The following is a 14,257-nucleotide window of genomic DNA, read 5'->3' as shown; positions in this document are numbered from 1 at the left end:
GGACTCCCAACTTTCGCTGTGCCACCACCCTCCTGTGCTGCTTGGCTGCTGGGCACCCCCAGACATGCTTCGGAAGTGGAGTAGGGTGTGACCAAGGTGCAGATGCCCTGCCCATGGTCACCTCACCCGCTCTGCCCAGTGAGGCAGCTGGCACAGCTGAACTTTGAGCCGCTTATCAAGTGGTGGAGGTGCCAGGAGGGGAGCGGAGGTGCCGGAGGGGTGTGGAGATGTCGCCTGCAGGGGTGTGAAGGGGCTACACCCAGCTGTGGCACCCCCGCCCCCCCCATCAGGAGCACTGTAATGGGTGCAGCCCCTAAACCCCCTCTAAACCCCTCAGGGGGACCCAGACGGTTCTGCCTCACTGGCTGCCAAGCCCTGGTACTTGCCAAGGTGTCGAGGTGGCCCCCCCCGGCACTACAGGGGTGCGTGAAAGTTCCTTTTGCACCTCCTGCCGTGGGCAGGGCTGGGGCTCGCTGCCAGGACGGTGGCAGAGGCGGCCTCCTGCCCGCCCCGGCCCCACCGCGTCACCGCCCTTTGCCCAGCCCCGTGTTAATGATCCACCAGCCCCCAAGCAGCCAGCCGGCGTGGGGGCAGTGCCAGCAGAGCCGGGGGTCCTTGGCACGGGTGGCTCGGGGGGGGCTGACGGCTCCTTGCCCTGTGCCCCACCCCTCTTCCCCAGCGCCCAGATAAGAGTGGTGCAGGCAGCACCCACTGCCCAGCGCGGCGCGGGCACAGAGCGGCCGGACCATGCCCGCGGTCTCCACGAACCTCCGTGCCCTGACCTCCTGGGTGGGCATCGCCCGGCTCTCGGCCGTTGTGCTGTCCTGCCTCGCCTTCAGCCTGGTGGCCTCCACCGGGGAATTTCGGGGTTCCTACGGGACGTGGTGCATGTTCAGCTGGTGCTTCTGCTTCATCGTGACGCTGCTGGTGCTACTGCTGGAGCTGCTGGAGCTCTACCCACTGCTGCCTCTCTCCTGGGATGACTTCACCGCGGCTTTCTCCATGCTGGCAGCTCTGATGGTCTTCACCTCCTCAGTGGTCTACCCTGCCACCTTAATCAAGGGCTCCTGCAACAGCAGCAAGTGTGCCCGGCAGGCCGTGGGCACCACCGCCTCCTGCCTCTGCTTCCTCGCCTACGCCGTCGAGGTGTCGCTGACCCGCGCCAAGCCAGGGGACATCAGCAGCTTCCTCTCCACCGTGCCAGGGCTCCTCAAGGTCTTTGAAGCCTTTGTGGCTTGCCTGATCTTCTCCTTGCTGAATGAATACAGTGGGGAACCTGGCCTGATGTGGTGTGTGGCTGTCTACTCCATCTGCTTCATCTTCACACTCCTCATCATCATCTTCACCATCGGCCGCTGCCTCACCTACATTCCTTGCTCGCTGGAGAAGGTGCTGGTGGGATACAACTTCCTGGCCCTGCTGATGTACCTCACTGCCACCATCCTCTGGCCTCTCTACAGCTTCCGGGGACAGGGCCGCCCCAATCCCTGCAATCAGGGCTGCTCGTGGGACAAGCACCTGGGAATCACCTTCCTCACCATCTTCAACCTCATTGCCTACTTGGTGGACCTGGTCTATTCCACCAGGATGGTCTTTTTCAGGGCACCTCCCTAAGGGCTCAGGGTGGGGTGAGGGTGGTGGGACGCGGCTGGGTGCCGGTGCCGGTGCCGATGGAGCTGAGGAAGAGGCCGGACGCCTTGGAAAGCTCCTTGTCCCCATGCTGGAGCAGGGAGCCAGGGGGTGCTCCCAGAGGTGCGCTCAGCCCCGGGCCCCACGGGCTGCACAGACAGGGGGGCTGGAGTGGCCATGAGGGGCTCCCGAAACCCCAGAGCTTGAGGGGGCTTTGAGATTAAACTGGGTCGTTTTTCACTTGTTTCTGCCTCCTCTTTCTTCCCCTTCCCAACCTTTTGCAGGATCCCTGCTAGGAGGTGAGAACCTGGGGTGGCACCGTTGGCACTGGGAACCACGGGTGACTTTGGGGGGCACCAGCAGCACTGTGGGGGCACCAGGCGCCAGAAAATCCTTTTTACTCCTTGTTGACTCAGCACTGGAGTGAAGCAGGGCATGACCAGGAAAAGCCCAACCCGGATGCCTTTTTCTTGGCACCTGCACAGGGCCCTGCCAAACAGGTTCAGGAGGAATGCAGCTCTTGGGGGGGAGGCTGAGAGCCCACCAGGTACTTGTCACCAGCATGGCCGGGTCCTTGTCACCACCACAATCACCGCAGTGGGATTCCTGCTGGGTTTGGCCCCAGCCACACAGGCTGCAGTTCCCCCTTTGGGGGCTGCTGTGGTGTTCCCTCCCTGGGGGAAAATGGGCAGGGGGATGGCTGCTGTCCAGTGCCACCAGAGCTGGGGATGCTGACACACATCACGGGGGGGACAGTGGCACCACAGGCTAGTGTGTGGGGAGAAGGCAGCAGTGCAGGCAGGCAGGGGAAGGTGTGCCTGCAGGCAGAGGTCCTGGCACTGTGCTCCCGGATGTGGGATGGGCACCCGTGGGGCACCCTGGCAGGCTTTAGGGCCACTGTCCCCATGCTGCTCCTTCTGCCACTGCTTGTCCTGGCCACAGCCTGGGGCCATCCCTGCTGCCTTGGGGTTGCCAGGGCCGTATCAGGGCCCATCACCACTGCCCTGGGGCTCACAGAGTGACACAAAGTGGGGTCCCCACTACCAGGAAATGGCACAGATTGGCAATCCCAAGACAGCCCACAGGTGCCCCAATGCCTGGGCAGGTGGGACTTCTATGGCTAGTGCCAGGGCCACTGCAGTGCTGGGTGCCAGCAGTGCCAGTGGTGGCAGCACCACAGGTGTTGGTAGCCTGGTGGGTGTCCCCTTTGCCTCATCCCTGTCCCCACAGTGGCCGTCACCCTGGCACTGATGAACTACTCTCCTGCACCCCAGGCAGCAGGGCTGGAGGGAGTGGCAGAATTTTGGGAGGAAATAACAGGGAAGTGATAGTGGCGAGGCACAGCCAGGTACAGCACCAGAGCACTGGGTACTGACAGTGCACAGGATGATGGAAATTGGTGGAGGAAGGAGGACGGGAGGTGCAGGGAATGACAGCAGTGTCACTGGTGATGAGCTGTGCTGGTAACGTGTGTCTGTGGATGGCACGTGGGCAGCGCCAGCACCTGGGGTGTGCAGGGGTCAGGCAGACTGCAGGGTGCAGGTGAGTGGCTGGAGGAGCTTTGGGGGTTCCCGGGGGGACACAGCCTAGAAACCACATTGGAGCATCTCCCAGCTGGGTCGCACGGTGGTGCTGGGGGTCGCTGGGAGGACCTGAGACCTGGTGTGTGCCGCTCTGTGCCGTGCCAGGGCTGCCGTTGTGCCCGTGTCGCTGTCACTGCGGTGCGGTGCCGGGGCTGGTGCCCATGTGTCCATGGCAGTGTCGCTGTCACTGCGGTGCCGGTGCGGTGCTGGTCCAGGTGCAGTGCGGTGCGGTGCCGGTCCAGGTGCGGTGCCGGTGCCGGTCCAGGTGCGGTGCGGTGCCGGTGCATTCCTCCCCCTAGGGGTCGGTGTGCCGCGGCGCGGGAGGCGGTGCGGGGGGCGGCTCGCTCCTGCGCACGGCCCGGGACGGCCGGGGCACGGCGGCGGCGGCGGCGGCGGTGGGAGCGGGCACCGCCGCGGGCCGGTGAGTGCGGGCAGCGGCGAGCGGCGGGGCCCGGGGGGGATGCGACCACGGACAGCGGTGGGGAAGGGACGGCTGAGCCCGGCCGGGGGGCTCCTCCTTTTCCAGCCGGCGGGGTCCGGTCTGAGCTGCCGGGATGGGGAGGGGAATGCCGTGCCCTGCAGTGCTCCGGTGAGTCCCCGGGGTGTCACCTCCCTCTGCCCCCAGTACTGGGGTCCCTGCAACCCGCCACCAGCACCCAGCCCTCTGCCAGGTCAGCAGGGTGTCCCTGTTTCCCCCAGGGATGCGTCTGTAGTCTCAAATGGCTTTGTGGCCCCAGGGACACTCCTGTGTCCCCTGGTGTCCCCAAAGATGCCTTTGTGTCCCGCTATGACCCTGTACTCCCAAATGATGTCCCTAGGTCCCCAACTGGACAAGTTGCTTCCAGACAAAACCCCATGTGAGCCTCCATCTGCCCTTCCAAGGCCTGATCCCCCATCCAGGGTGACTTTCAGGAGGGCCCATGTCCCCTTTCTTCTCTGTGGGGCTGGGAGACACGTCCAGTAGCCCCTGAGCTGTCCTGATACTCACTCTGGGCATCCCGAGCCCTGGCTGGAGAGGGGAGGGAGTGTGACAGCCTGGCAGTGCCATGGCTTGGGTGGGTGCTGGGGGTCAGCCTTAGGGTGGTTGCTGACTGGGACAGGTGCTGGAGTAAGCCTCGGTGAAGGGATGTCCAGCTCCTGCCCAGGAAAGGGATGTCCTACATCAGGGACATGGTCCTCTGCTCCCAGGGAGCACCCCTCAGGACAGGAGAGTGTGGGTGCCCAGAGGTGAGTCCCCAGGAGTATCGGGCAGGTCTGACTCCACCCTCATGTCCCTGCAACTCTCTTGCCGCAATGGCTACCACAGCTGGGTGGGGATGTGGCACCCCGAAGAGATGGCATCCTGTTTTGGGGGGGCACGTGTGCTCCAAGGCAGCTACATAGGGACGCGTTTGTGTGCCTGGCAGGGAAGGGGTTAAGGCTGGGAGGGTTTTGGGGTGCCGGGATGTCCCCAGCAGGGTACACCCAGGCTACTCCTCGCACGGGTGACCTCACGCCACTGCCATGGCAACGGCTCGTGAAGTCACGGCGAGCGGGGCGGCTGCTGCGAGCGCGGGGTGCTGGGATGGGAGCGTGGGAGGCAGCGCCGCTTCCCCCTCGCTCCGCTCCCGCGGCCCCCCCAGAATGAGCTGTGTCCCCGGCAGCGCCGACGCCTCCGCCTGACCCCCGTGCTGCCCGCCGTGCCCGTGTCACCCTGCCCGTGTCACCCTGCCCGTGTCACCATGCTCATCAAGGAGTACCGCATCTGCATGCCGCTCACCACCGAGGAGGTGAGCGCGGGGCAGCGCCAGCCGGGAGTACCGGGGGTGTCAGGGACACCCCCATGGAGGGGTTGTGGGCGGGGGTCTCAGAGCAGCGCCAGGGGATCGGTTCCTGCCCTGAGAGGGACACGGGGACCTCTTTGCTGTCTCCTCGTGGCAGGGGCCGGGGTGTGCTGGGCTCGGGGTGTTCCGGGCGAGGGCTGAGCCGTACTTTGGGGTGCAGGTGGGGGGACATCCCCAGAGCCCGACGGCAGCACCGGGGCACAGCAGGACCAGGGGATGGACCAGCAGGCGAAGGGCACCAGGGGTTTGGATTCCCGTGGCACGACAGAGACCATAAACTCCATCCCTGCTCCGGCAGGGAGCCTGAATGCCATCGGCAAACAGCTCTGGCAGCTGGCAGCATCCCTGGGAAAAGGTCTCTCGTGAGCACCTGGTGCCCACGGTTTGAGGAGCAGGCACCTGCAGTGGTGCCCACCCTGGGCGGTGCCATCCCTCCCTGGTGGCACCCGGGGAAGGTTTTAATGTAGGCAGAGTGGGGTGGTAAAATCTTGCTGAAGATTGCGGTGGTGGATGGGATCTTCAGCAGAACAGTCAAACCCATATTGCACAGCTGCATCACCGAAGACACATATACATCCTTACATATCTGACAAAGACACATCCCTGCATATCATAGAGATACACATTTTTCCCTGACTCCCAGGTAGTTTGCCAAGCAGAAAACCTCCAGGCACTCTGCAAGGCACTGGGAAAGCACAGGGAGAGTAGGATCCAGGGAGCTGGGGCAGCCTAGGGATACGGGACACAGGGTGTCCCCTCAGCCCCCTGCCCACCGCACGGCTCAGGGTCTGCCACCCCTTGCTCCGTGCCTCAATTTCCCCTCTCGGCAGCCTGGTCAGCCCCCAGGCTGTGCCGGGTGGTCACGGGTGGCACTGAGGTCAGGCACTGTGCTTGCAGTACCGCGTGGGGCAGCTCTACACCATCAGCAAGCACAGCCATCAGGAGAGCGAGAAGGGTGAGGGTGTGGAGGTGGTGAAGAACGAGCCCCACGAGGACCCCATCCACGGCCCCGGCCAGTTCACTGAGAAACGTGTCCACCTCTCCAGGTGAGCCTGTGGCTCTGGTGGTGGGTGCTGGGTGGGCACTGCAGTGGGGGCATGGGCAGCTATCGGGGTGGCCCCAGCTCTTCCTCCAAAATTCCTGGGGAACCTCCTTCCTGGGTCTTGGACACGCTTCAGTGTGGCTGATTCCCAGGATTACCCCATCATTTCCTGGGCTGCCTCCATCACTTCCCGGGGGTGCCTCCATCTCCTGGGATGCACTGATCTTGGGGGGCTGCACCCATCTTCCAAGGCACCCACCCACTTCAAGGGCTGTGTGTGTATCTCCCAGTGGGGTCCCCAAGTCCTGGGGTGCTCCCATCTTGAGATCTGCATCCCATTTTGGGAGCTGCCCTTATCTCTCAGGGTGCACTTGTCTCCTGGGGTGCTCTGATCTTGGGGGACTGCACCCATCTCCTGGGGTGCACTTGTCTTCAGGGCCTGCACCCATCTTTAGGGGTTGTCCCAGGGTGCACTCATATTTAGGGGTTGTCCCAGGGTGCACCCATCCTAGGGGTTCACCTCTTCTCTGGGGAGCTGTGCTCTTCTCATGGGGTGCACTCACCTCAGAACATGCACCCATCCTAGGGGTGCACCCACCCCTTTCTGGTGGGCACCCACCTCCAAGTGCTGCTGAGTGCCTGAGGGGGCTCAGCAATGCCCTGGCCCTGGGGATGTCACTGTGGGGCAGTCGCTGGCCCCCAACACCACTGTCCCCATGTCCCCTCAGCTGCCTGCAGGCACGGGCTGCTCCCCACCAGGAGCTGCTGGTGTGAGACGTGTTATTTTTAGCTGCAGCACTCACGATTCCCCTCTCGCCTGAAATTTATTTATAACGCCTGAAAATTAATCAAAACTCACCTCCCGACTCTGCAGGGGGCCCGATCCTGCTGGGAGGGAACAGGAACACCCAGGGGCTTAGCCCTGGGGAAGGGGTGAGGGTCCAGCATGGAGGGTGGGTGTTTCTTGGAGAAGGGGTCAGGGTGTCTGGGCAGGAGGTGGGAACCTGAGGAGGGGATGGGGGTCCTGGGGTGGAGATGGCACAGATCCCCGGGGGGGTCCTGGTGTGCAGATGAATGTGCTGGGGAGCTGGCAGGGGTCTCTGGTGGGGCACTGGGAGGGGTCCTGGGGAAGCAATAGGGGTCCCTGAGGGTGTTGCGAGGTGCAGGTGTGGGTCCTGAGGTGCAGATGAGGGTCCCTGGAGGCATCCCAGAGTGGAGGGGAGGGTGCTTGGGCAGGGCTGAGGGCCCTGGGGAGGCTTACAGGGGTCCCTGGGGGTGTCCAAAGGTGCGCACAACAGTATTGGAATACAGATGCAGGTGCTGAGGAGCTGGCAGTGTCTCCTGGGAGAGGTGCTGGGGTGCAGATCAGGGTCCTGAGGTGCAGGTGAGGGTCCCTGGGGGCATCCTGGGGTGGAGGTGAGGGCCCTAGGTAGCAGGTGGGGCTCCTGAGGTGGGAATGGGGGTCCCAGAGCCAGACTGTGTTTGGCAGTGCAGGGCTGGGTGACACCAGCCAAGCCCTGTCCTGAGGGGGTCCCCTGACACGGTCCCCACAGCAAACTGCCAAGCTGGGCACGGGCAGTGACCCCCCGCATCTTCTACATCACCGAGAAGGCCTGGAACTACTACCCCTACACCATCACGGGTGAGCCCTGGGCACGGGCACCCCCCGGCACCCTCTCCCTGCCCAGCGGTGGGGGGGCTGCAGGAGCTGCCCCCAGTCTCACTGCTCCCTCTCTCCCCTGTGCTATCATCTGGTGATGCCACCCTGTGATGCCCATGTACCATGGTGTCCCTGCAGAGTACACGGTAAGGAGGTGGCATGGGACAAGTCAACAGGACTACCTGTCCCCTTCCCCAGCAGCTGGCTGGGGATGGGGCACTGGAGGGGCATTTTTGGGGGTGGGTGTCCCTCAGTGTGGGTGTCACCATGATGGGTGGCCCTTGGGTGAGTGTCCTTAGGGCTGGGCATCCCTCAGGGTGGGTGTCCTCTAGGGTTTGGATTTCCTTGGGGTTGGGAGTTCCTTGGAGAGGGTATCCTTGTGGCTGGGTGTTCCTTGAGGATGATTATCCTTGAAGGTGGGTGTCCCTCAGGGCTGGGTGTCCTTTGGATGGGTGTCCCTCAGGATCAGTGTCCCTGGACTGAGTGTCTTTTGAGGATGGGCATCCTTCGGGGTGGGTGTCTCTCGGGGTGGGTGTCCCTCGGGGTGGGTGTCCCTCAGGACAACAGGCGTCCCTCGGGGCCCAGCTGACAGTCACTGCCTGCAGTGCTCCTTCCTGCCCAAGTTCTCCATCTACATCGAGACCAAATACGAGGACAACTGCGGGGACAGTGAGAATGTGAGTGTGCACTGCAGCCGAGATCTGGCAAACTCATCACTTTGTGACTCGTGGTCCGTGTCACTCACCCTCCATCCCCTCTCCAGATCTTCCACAGTGACAAAATCCTGGGTGATCACGAGGTCTCTTTCCTGGACATCGCCTTTGACGAGATCCCTGAGCGCTACTACCGCAGCCTGGAGGTACCACGGCTGGGGACAAGGGAGCTCCCTGAGCCACCCCCTTGTCTCCTGTCCCAAGGGGAGACTCATGACCCTGATCTTCCCCATCCTCCCAGGACCCCCGTTTCTTCAGCTCGGCCAAGACGGGTCGGGGGCCGCTGCGGGAGGGCTGGCGCCAGCACACCAAGCCCATCATGTGCTCCTACAAACTGGTGAGCGTCAAGTTCGAGGTGTGGGGGCTGCAGACACGGGTGGAGCAGTTTGTGCACAAGGTGAGAGGGGCCCAAGGGAGGTTGGGGGGCACTGGGAGGGCAGTGACAGGGTGCTGACCCCCGTGGTGTTGCAGGTGATCCGGGATATCCTGCTGATCGGGCACCGGCAGGCTTTCGCCTGGGTGGACGAGTGGTGCGGTGAGTCCGTGGGGTCACCCTGGTGCTGTGGGGAGGGGGGCACACGGTGCCCATGGAGGGGGGCGCTACAGGTCTAACTGCTGATGCCACTGACCCCACCACAGCTCCTGCTCTTCCTCCACCTCCACTGCTGCCTGCACTGCTGCCTGTGCTGCCTGCACTGTCTTCTCCCCCCTGCCTGCAAACCTGCATGCTGCACACTCCCCTGCACCCTCGGGGAGGACAGGGAGAGGGGTCCCAGCACCCTGCCTGTGCTGTCTGCACCCCATTCCAGCAGGGACACACGCTGCAGGTGGCTGCCACGTGCGGGCACGGGGACGGGAGCCCCGGGTTTGGTGACAGCTGGTGGCGGGTGCCAGGCCATCCCTGTGAGCGGCTCTCTGCCTTCCAGACATGTCCCTGGAAGAGGTCCGGGCCTTCGAGACTCAGATGCAAGTGGCCACAAACCAAAAGCTGGGGAGCCAGCACCCCTAAGCCCCTCTGCCGGCCGGGGATGGACACCCCGGACCCTGCCTTGCTGCCTGGGGGTGGGAGCAGGCAGGGGGACTTGTGCCCCCCTCCGCATCCCGCGGCGGAGTGTCCCGTGTCCCAGCTGCCCTCCCTGCGTGTCCTCTGCCTGCGCTGCCTGCACTGCCGGTCCATCCCTTACCCTCTACTGCCTGGGCTGGCGCTGGAGTTGGAAAGCTGGCTGTGCTGCCCAGCATCCCCTTCCCTGCCCGTCCCCCTGTCCCCAGCCCCTGTCCCCTTGCTGTCCCCCTGCTCGGTGGGCAGCCGGGGCGCGGGCTGCCCCGGGATGAGGGGGTGCCGGACGCGGCCGTGCCGAGCGGCCCCAAGCCCGGCTGTGCTCGGCAGGGATGACGATGGAGGAGGTGCGGCGCTACGAGCAGGAGACACAGGAGGCCACCAACGAGCTCATCGGCCTGGTGGCACCGGCCATCTCGGTCAGCGAGGTGGGGCAGCCCACGGCTACGCACTCGGCCCCTGCCAGCGCCCCCTCCACCCCCCTCAGCGACGAGGCCCCCGAGTTCCTGGCTCCCCCCAAGACTCGCCCGCGGAAGAAGTCGGCGCCGGAGACCCTGACGCTGCCCGCGCTGCGGGAACGCGCTGGCGCCGAGTGACACCGGCAGTGCAACTCCGTGCTGGACTGTGCCAGCTCTGCCGCTCACCCCGGCCCCGCCGACGGGCGCAGAGCCCAGCGAGGGACCCGGACCCGCTGTCAGGGCGCTGGCAGCCCTGGGTTGTGCTGGCCTCTCTGAGCCACCGTGCATGCCCACACGGGTCAGTGACACCGCTGTCATGCCAGACCCGCTGGCTGCACCAGGAGGGGATGCCAGGTCAGCGCGGATCCCCAGCAGTGTCGGGCGATGCCGCGGGAGCTGCTTCCCTCGAGTCCACCTGCCTCGGTGTCTGCAAGGGCCACCGAGGCTGGCGAGCAGTTGGGAGGCGCCAGGCAGGAGCAGTGCCCTGCAGGGTAGGCACCAGCATGGGGCACAGTGAGGATGACAGCAACAGCCAAGTGCTGGGCTGGGGCTCCCCACTGGACCCCAAGGGGCTGCACAGCCGCGTGCACAGCTGGTCCTGCAGTCGGGGTCCCCTTCACTGTCCCTCCAGAGGCCGTGGCTGCTTGAAAGGGGCTGGGGTGGGCTCAGCCCCTCGTTTTCTTTAGGAAAACAAAGGCCACAAAGGCCTTTTTGGAAATAAAGCTCGAGACACGGCAGTTGGTTGCTGGTAGTGATTTATTTGGTGCTGTAGAAGAGTGCCATGCCTGTGCTGGGGTGCTGCATCCCCCCAGGCTTGCATGTGTGCAGTGAGGGATTTCTGGATCACTGACCCTGGGATGTGGAGATGAGATCCTGGATGGGCAGCAAAGCTCTGGGGGTCAGGTGGTCAGGGCAGGCAGGAATCAGCCCAGCCCTGGGGCAATGCCCCTAGCCACAGCAGCAGCACTGGGCTCTCCTCCCTGCCAGTCATCATCATCCTCCAGCTCCTTGACACCTGGCACAGCCTCTGCTCCCAGCAGGGCGATGTAGTGGGAGCTGCAGTACACGGGCGGCTTGTTGGGGCTCGAGTACACCTGCTCAGGCCGCAGTGAGGCAAACGGGTTGCTGGCATAACCCACGATGTGCGTCTCCAGCTCCACAAGGATCTGCAGGGAGGCCTTCAGCTCCTGCTCACTGCCAGGAGAGAGGACAGGTACTGTCAGTGGGTGTTGTGCTGGCTCACCAGGGTGGTGGGGTTGTGCTCACCTGTACACGGTGAAGAGCACGGGCAGGCGATAGTCCCGCAGCAGCAGCAGGGTGGGCAGCCAGCCTGCCAGCAGGTCTGGGCAGGCGTGGAAACCTGTGGGGACATAGAGGGTTCCACCTCTTTCCCATCCCACCCTGGCTCCAGGGAAAGCTGGCTCCAACTGCATCCACTCTATGCTGGACACCCCAGAATATGCAGTGAGTTTGGCAGCCCTCAGCATGTGGAGCACCCCAAAATCTGGGTCCTGGGCTAAGCCCGGCACAAGAGCTGAAGGAATGAATCTGTTTCACCTGCAGGTGGGTGACACAGGCAGCACAGAGTGCCTGGTGGGGAGACAAGGCATCCATGACTCAGGGAGTCCCCCCAGCTGCCCACCGTGCCTTGGTGCAAAGCCCTGGGCATACCCCAGGACACCTTCAGGCTCAGCCCCAGCTGCTGCCGGGGTGTTCAGGACAGTTACTGAGCCCATGTGCCCTGGGGATGCCCCCATCTTGGCAGTGGGGTGTGAGAGTTCAACCCCTCCATGGTGCAGGCACTTACCTGGGTGAAAGCCCACCACCAGGTCAGGAGGGGCAGCAAGCTTGGTTTCCACGTGGCTTTCCCAGAAGTCGTGGTAGAGCCCCTTGTAGCTGCTGAGATAGACCCTTCCCCGGGGTGCCAGCGTGGCCAGGGGTGGCCTCATGATGGGTCCGTCCACCACGTCCACCCCCACCATCACCATCTCCATGCCCTGGTGCCCCGGGAACATCCGCGTCAGCTCGTCGTAGTCCGTCAGGCGCGTGTTGAGGGTCTCCACGTGGGAAGCCCCCACCACGTGCACGGTGAGGGGCCTGGTGAGGGGGTCAATGCCGAAAAGCTGCAGTCCCAGCCCAATGGTGAGCGGGCGTGAGTGGAAGTCGGTGACCAGGCGCCGGATGGATTCCCGCAGCTCCGCGTCCTCCGGCCGGGGCTTCCCGGCGTTGGCCCAGAGCAGGGTCATGTACCGCCCGGCCACAATGGCACCCAGCTTCTCCTCCAGCTGCTCCTGCATGGAGAACCAGTCCTCCCAGCCCTTCACGTCCCAGGCAGGTTTTGTCCAGGTGTCCGTGGGAAATGGGATGTCTCCTGGAGAGTCAGGAGGAGTTGGAGGGTACAGTGGTAGTGCCACAGCTCAGGTTGACTGTCCCACCTGTGCTGTGGGGCTGGAGAATGGACAGTACATCCCAGCACGGGATCTGTGCAGTCTGGGATGGGGGTCAGGCAGGCCTGAGGGAACACATGCCCCACCTGTGAAGACAAGCCACTCCACCAGCCGGTCCAGGGCCACTAGCTTCAGCTTCTTGCAGAACTTCTTGTGCAGTGGCCAGTTGGCACGCTGGCATGCCACACCACAGTAGTACACGTTTTGGCACCTAGGCAGACAGGCAGCATGGCCAGCCATGGGGAGGGAAGGCACAATCCAGCCCACCGAGCCTGGCTCCCTGCCACCCCCTCTCAGGGCTATGTCACTGTTCTGGGAGCGCCTTGTGGCTGGAGGTGGGCACTCCAGGGGACAGATAGCCCTCACTTCACCCCAGCCACCAGGCTGGAAGTGAGGGATGGATCCATCCCTGGGCCATCAGGCCATCTCCCCACCATACCTCTTGCACCGCCGGAGGCTTTTGGGGTCCGGGAGGGCATCGGGGAGCTTCTTGCACTCGACACAAAACTTGAAGGTGTCCTCCATCTTCTGGAACATGTCAAAATATGTCCGGATGCCGAAATCACTGCCGCTCTTCCTCCCGTCCATGGCAGACCTGCAGATGTCAGAGGGTGAGTAGAATCAAGCCCACTGCCACATTGGTGGAGCTGACATCCTCTCTCTGAGGCTGCCAAGATTTTTAACTCCAGTCAGGAGCATCCTGCCCTGGGTGGGAACAGGGAGCCAGGCACCCTGGAGGAGTCCACCTAGGAGCCCATCAGAGCTCCTCATGGGCTGAGCCGGGAGGGTGGGATGAGCCATGGGAGCTGCTCCAGGTGCTGGGAGACACATGGGGATGCTCTTCCTGGGGGAGGGGGTGGGGAATAGGAATCCAAGGGTGCTCACTCACTTGTAGTCCTCGTAGCTCTTCATGTTGAGCTTCTGCAGGATGACATGGGACAGCCCCGGCACGTTGCGGTCCATGGCCTGGAAGCCCAGCGAGTCCACGTCCGGAGCCCTCGCCGCTGGCTCCTCCGGGGCCTTCTTGGAGCGGCCGGTTTTGGGGGCAGTGCCTGCGTTTGGCTGGGCCGTGGTGGCTGCAGGAGAGAGGGGTGCGGGCGAGGAGGCCGGTCTGGGCGTCCCCGGGTTCTGCCGGGGCCCCCCGCGCCGCCCGCCACCCCCGCGGCGCCTCCTGCCCGCCATCCCGCTCCTGTCCCGGTAGTGCCGGGAAATCCCGGGCAGTGCCGGCGCCCTTCCCGTCCCGTCCCGTCCTCGGCTGGGCTCAAATGTCAGCCCCCAGGAGCCGGCGGTGCAGACGGCCGTGGCCCCTCGGAATCGGATAGCGGAGCTATTCTGGGCATCCCCTCCCCGGGAACGGGCCAACCCGCTCCGGGGTCCGGCTCCCGCCCCAAAAGCCGCGCTGGTGGCAGTGGGGTGCCCCAAAACCCTGTGGCATCCCACACTGCAAACCTGCGGGGAGCTCGGGTTCTGCCCAAGCCCCGGGACCCCTCTGTCACCACAAGGACACAAAGTGACTGCCCCAGCCTCCCGCCATACGGTCCCCACACCAGCCCGGCCTGCGGGCACCTGCCTCCCACTCCCTCAGGGCCCCCACCGGGGTGTGAGGGAGTGCCTGGGTGGCACCACGGCCTGTGCCAGCCGGGGCGGAGGACAGCAGTGGGCTGTGGCAGCAGCCAGGCACGCCAGGCTGCAAAGGGGGACACGGTGGCCGTACAGCACCGCCCGCTGACACGGGACGGCTCGGAGGAACCCCTGTCCCACCGCTGGCTGGTGAGGGCTGCCCACACCCATCATGGCGGCGGCCGCGGCCTCAAGGGCACGCCCCCAACACGCTGGGCTGGGCCG

At 64.4% G+C, this 14,257-nt stretch overlaps 3 protein-coding genes across 3 annotated transcripts; 2 read left to right on the top strand and 1 right to left on the bottom strand.

Annotated features, from left to right (window-relative positions):
- Window positions 1-92: 92 nt before the first annotated feature.
- LOC117003776 (myeloid-associated differentiation marker-like) lies at window positions 93-1,869 on the top strand. Its single transcript, XM_033074014.2, has one exon. The coding sequence runs from the start codon at window positions 748-750 to the stop codon at window positions 1,612-1,614; it is 867 nt and encodes a 288-aa protein (XP_032929905.1). The 5' UTR covers window positions 93-747; the 3' UTR covers window positions 1,615-1,869.
- A 2,831-nt stretch (window positions 1,870-4,700) lies between these two features.
- Window positions 4,701-9,811, top strand: LOC117003770 (cytoplasmic phosphatidylinositol transfer protein 1-like). Its single transcript, XM_042779778.1, is given in 10 exon segments — window positions 4,701-4,808; window positions 4,811-4,981; window positions 5,933-6,081; window positions 7,631-7,719; window positions 7,876-7,883; window positions 8,343-8,414; window positions 8,501-8,596; window positions 8,692-8,847; window positions 8,922-8,985; window positions 9,377-9,811. Coding segments are annotated over 10 exon segments (981 nt in total). The 5' UTR covers window positions 4,701-4,715; the 3' UTR covers window positions 9,460-9,811.
- A 908-nt stretch (window positions 9,812-10,719) lies between these two features.
- MSS51 (MSS51 mitochondrial translational activator) lies at window positions 10,720-14,221 on the bottom strand. Its single transcript, XM_033073991.1, has 6 exons — window positions 13,302-14,221; window positions 12,852-13,007; window positions 12,499-12,623; window positions 11,773-12,336; window positions 11,232-11,325; window positions 10,720-11,159 (listed from the first exon to the last, which is right to left on the bottom strand). The coding sequence occupies exons 1-6, from the start codon at window positions 13,592-13,594 to the stop codon at window positions 10,889-10,891; spliced, it is 1,503 nt and encodes a 500-aa protein (XP_032929882.1). The 5' UTR covers window positions 13,595-14,221; the 3' UTR covers window positions 10,720-10,888.
- Window positions 14,222-14,257: the final 36 nt, after the last annotated feature.

Source organism: Catharus ustulatus, chromosome 16 (assembly GCF_009819885.2).
Source record: "Catharus ustulatus isolate bCatUst1 chromosome 16, bCatUst1.pri.v2, whole genome shotgun sequence".
In the NCBI taxonomy this organism is placed as follows: domain Eukaryota; kingdom Metazoa; phylum Chordata; class Aves; order Passeriformes; family Turdidae; genus Catharus; species Catharus ustulatus.
The sequence above is the reverse complement of the archived record's forward strand: the minus strand, read 5'-3'. Positions and strand labels throughout refer to the sequence as shown.

Excerpts from the sequence above, each read along its gene's own strand:
- LOC117003776 (XM_033074014.2), top strand. The coding sequence starts at position 748 with ATGCCCGCGGTCTCCACGAACCTCCGTGCCCTGACCTCCTGGGTGGGC.
- MSS51 (XM_033073991.1), bottom strand. The coding sequence starts at position 13,594 with ATGGCGGGCAGGAGGCGCCGCGGGGGTGGCGGGCGGCGCGGGGGGCCC. Across the intron at positions 13,008-13,301 it reads AAGAGCTACGAGGACTACAA|GTCTGCCATGGACGGGAGGA; the intron begins GTGAGTGAGCAC and ends TGACATCTGCAG. Across the intron at positions 12,337-12,498 it reads GGAGTGGCTTGTCTTCACAG|GAGACATCCCATTTCCCACG; the intron begins GTGGGGCATGTG and ends CTGACTCTCCAG.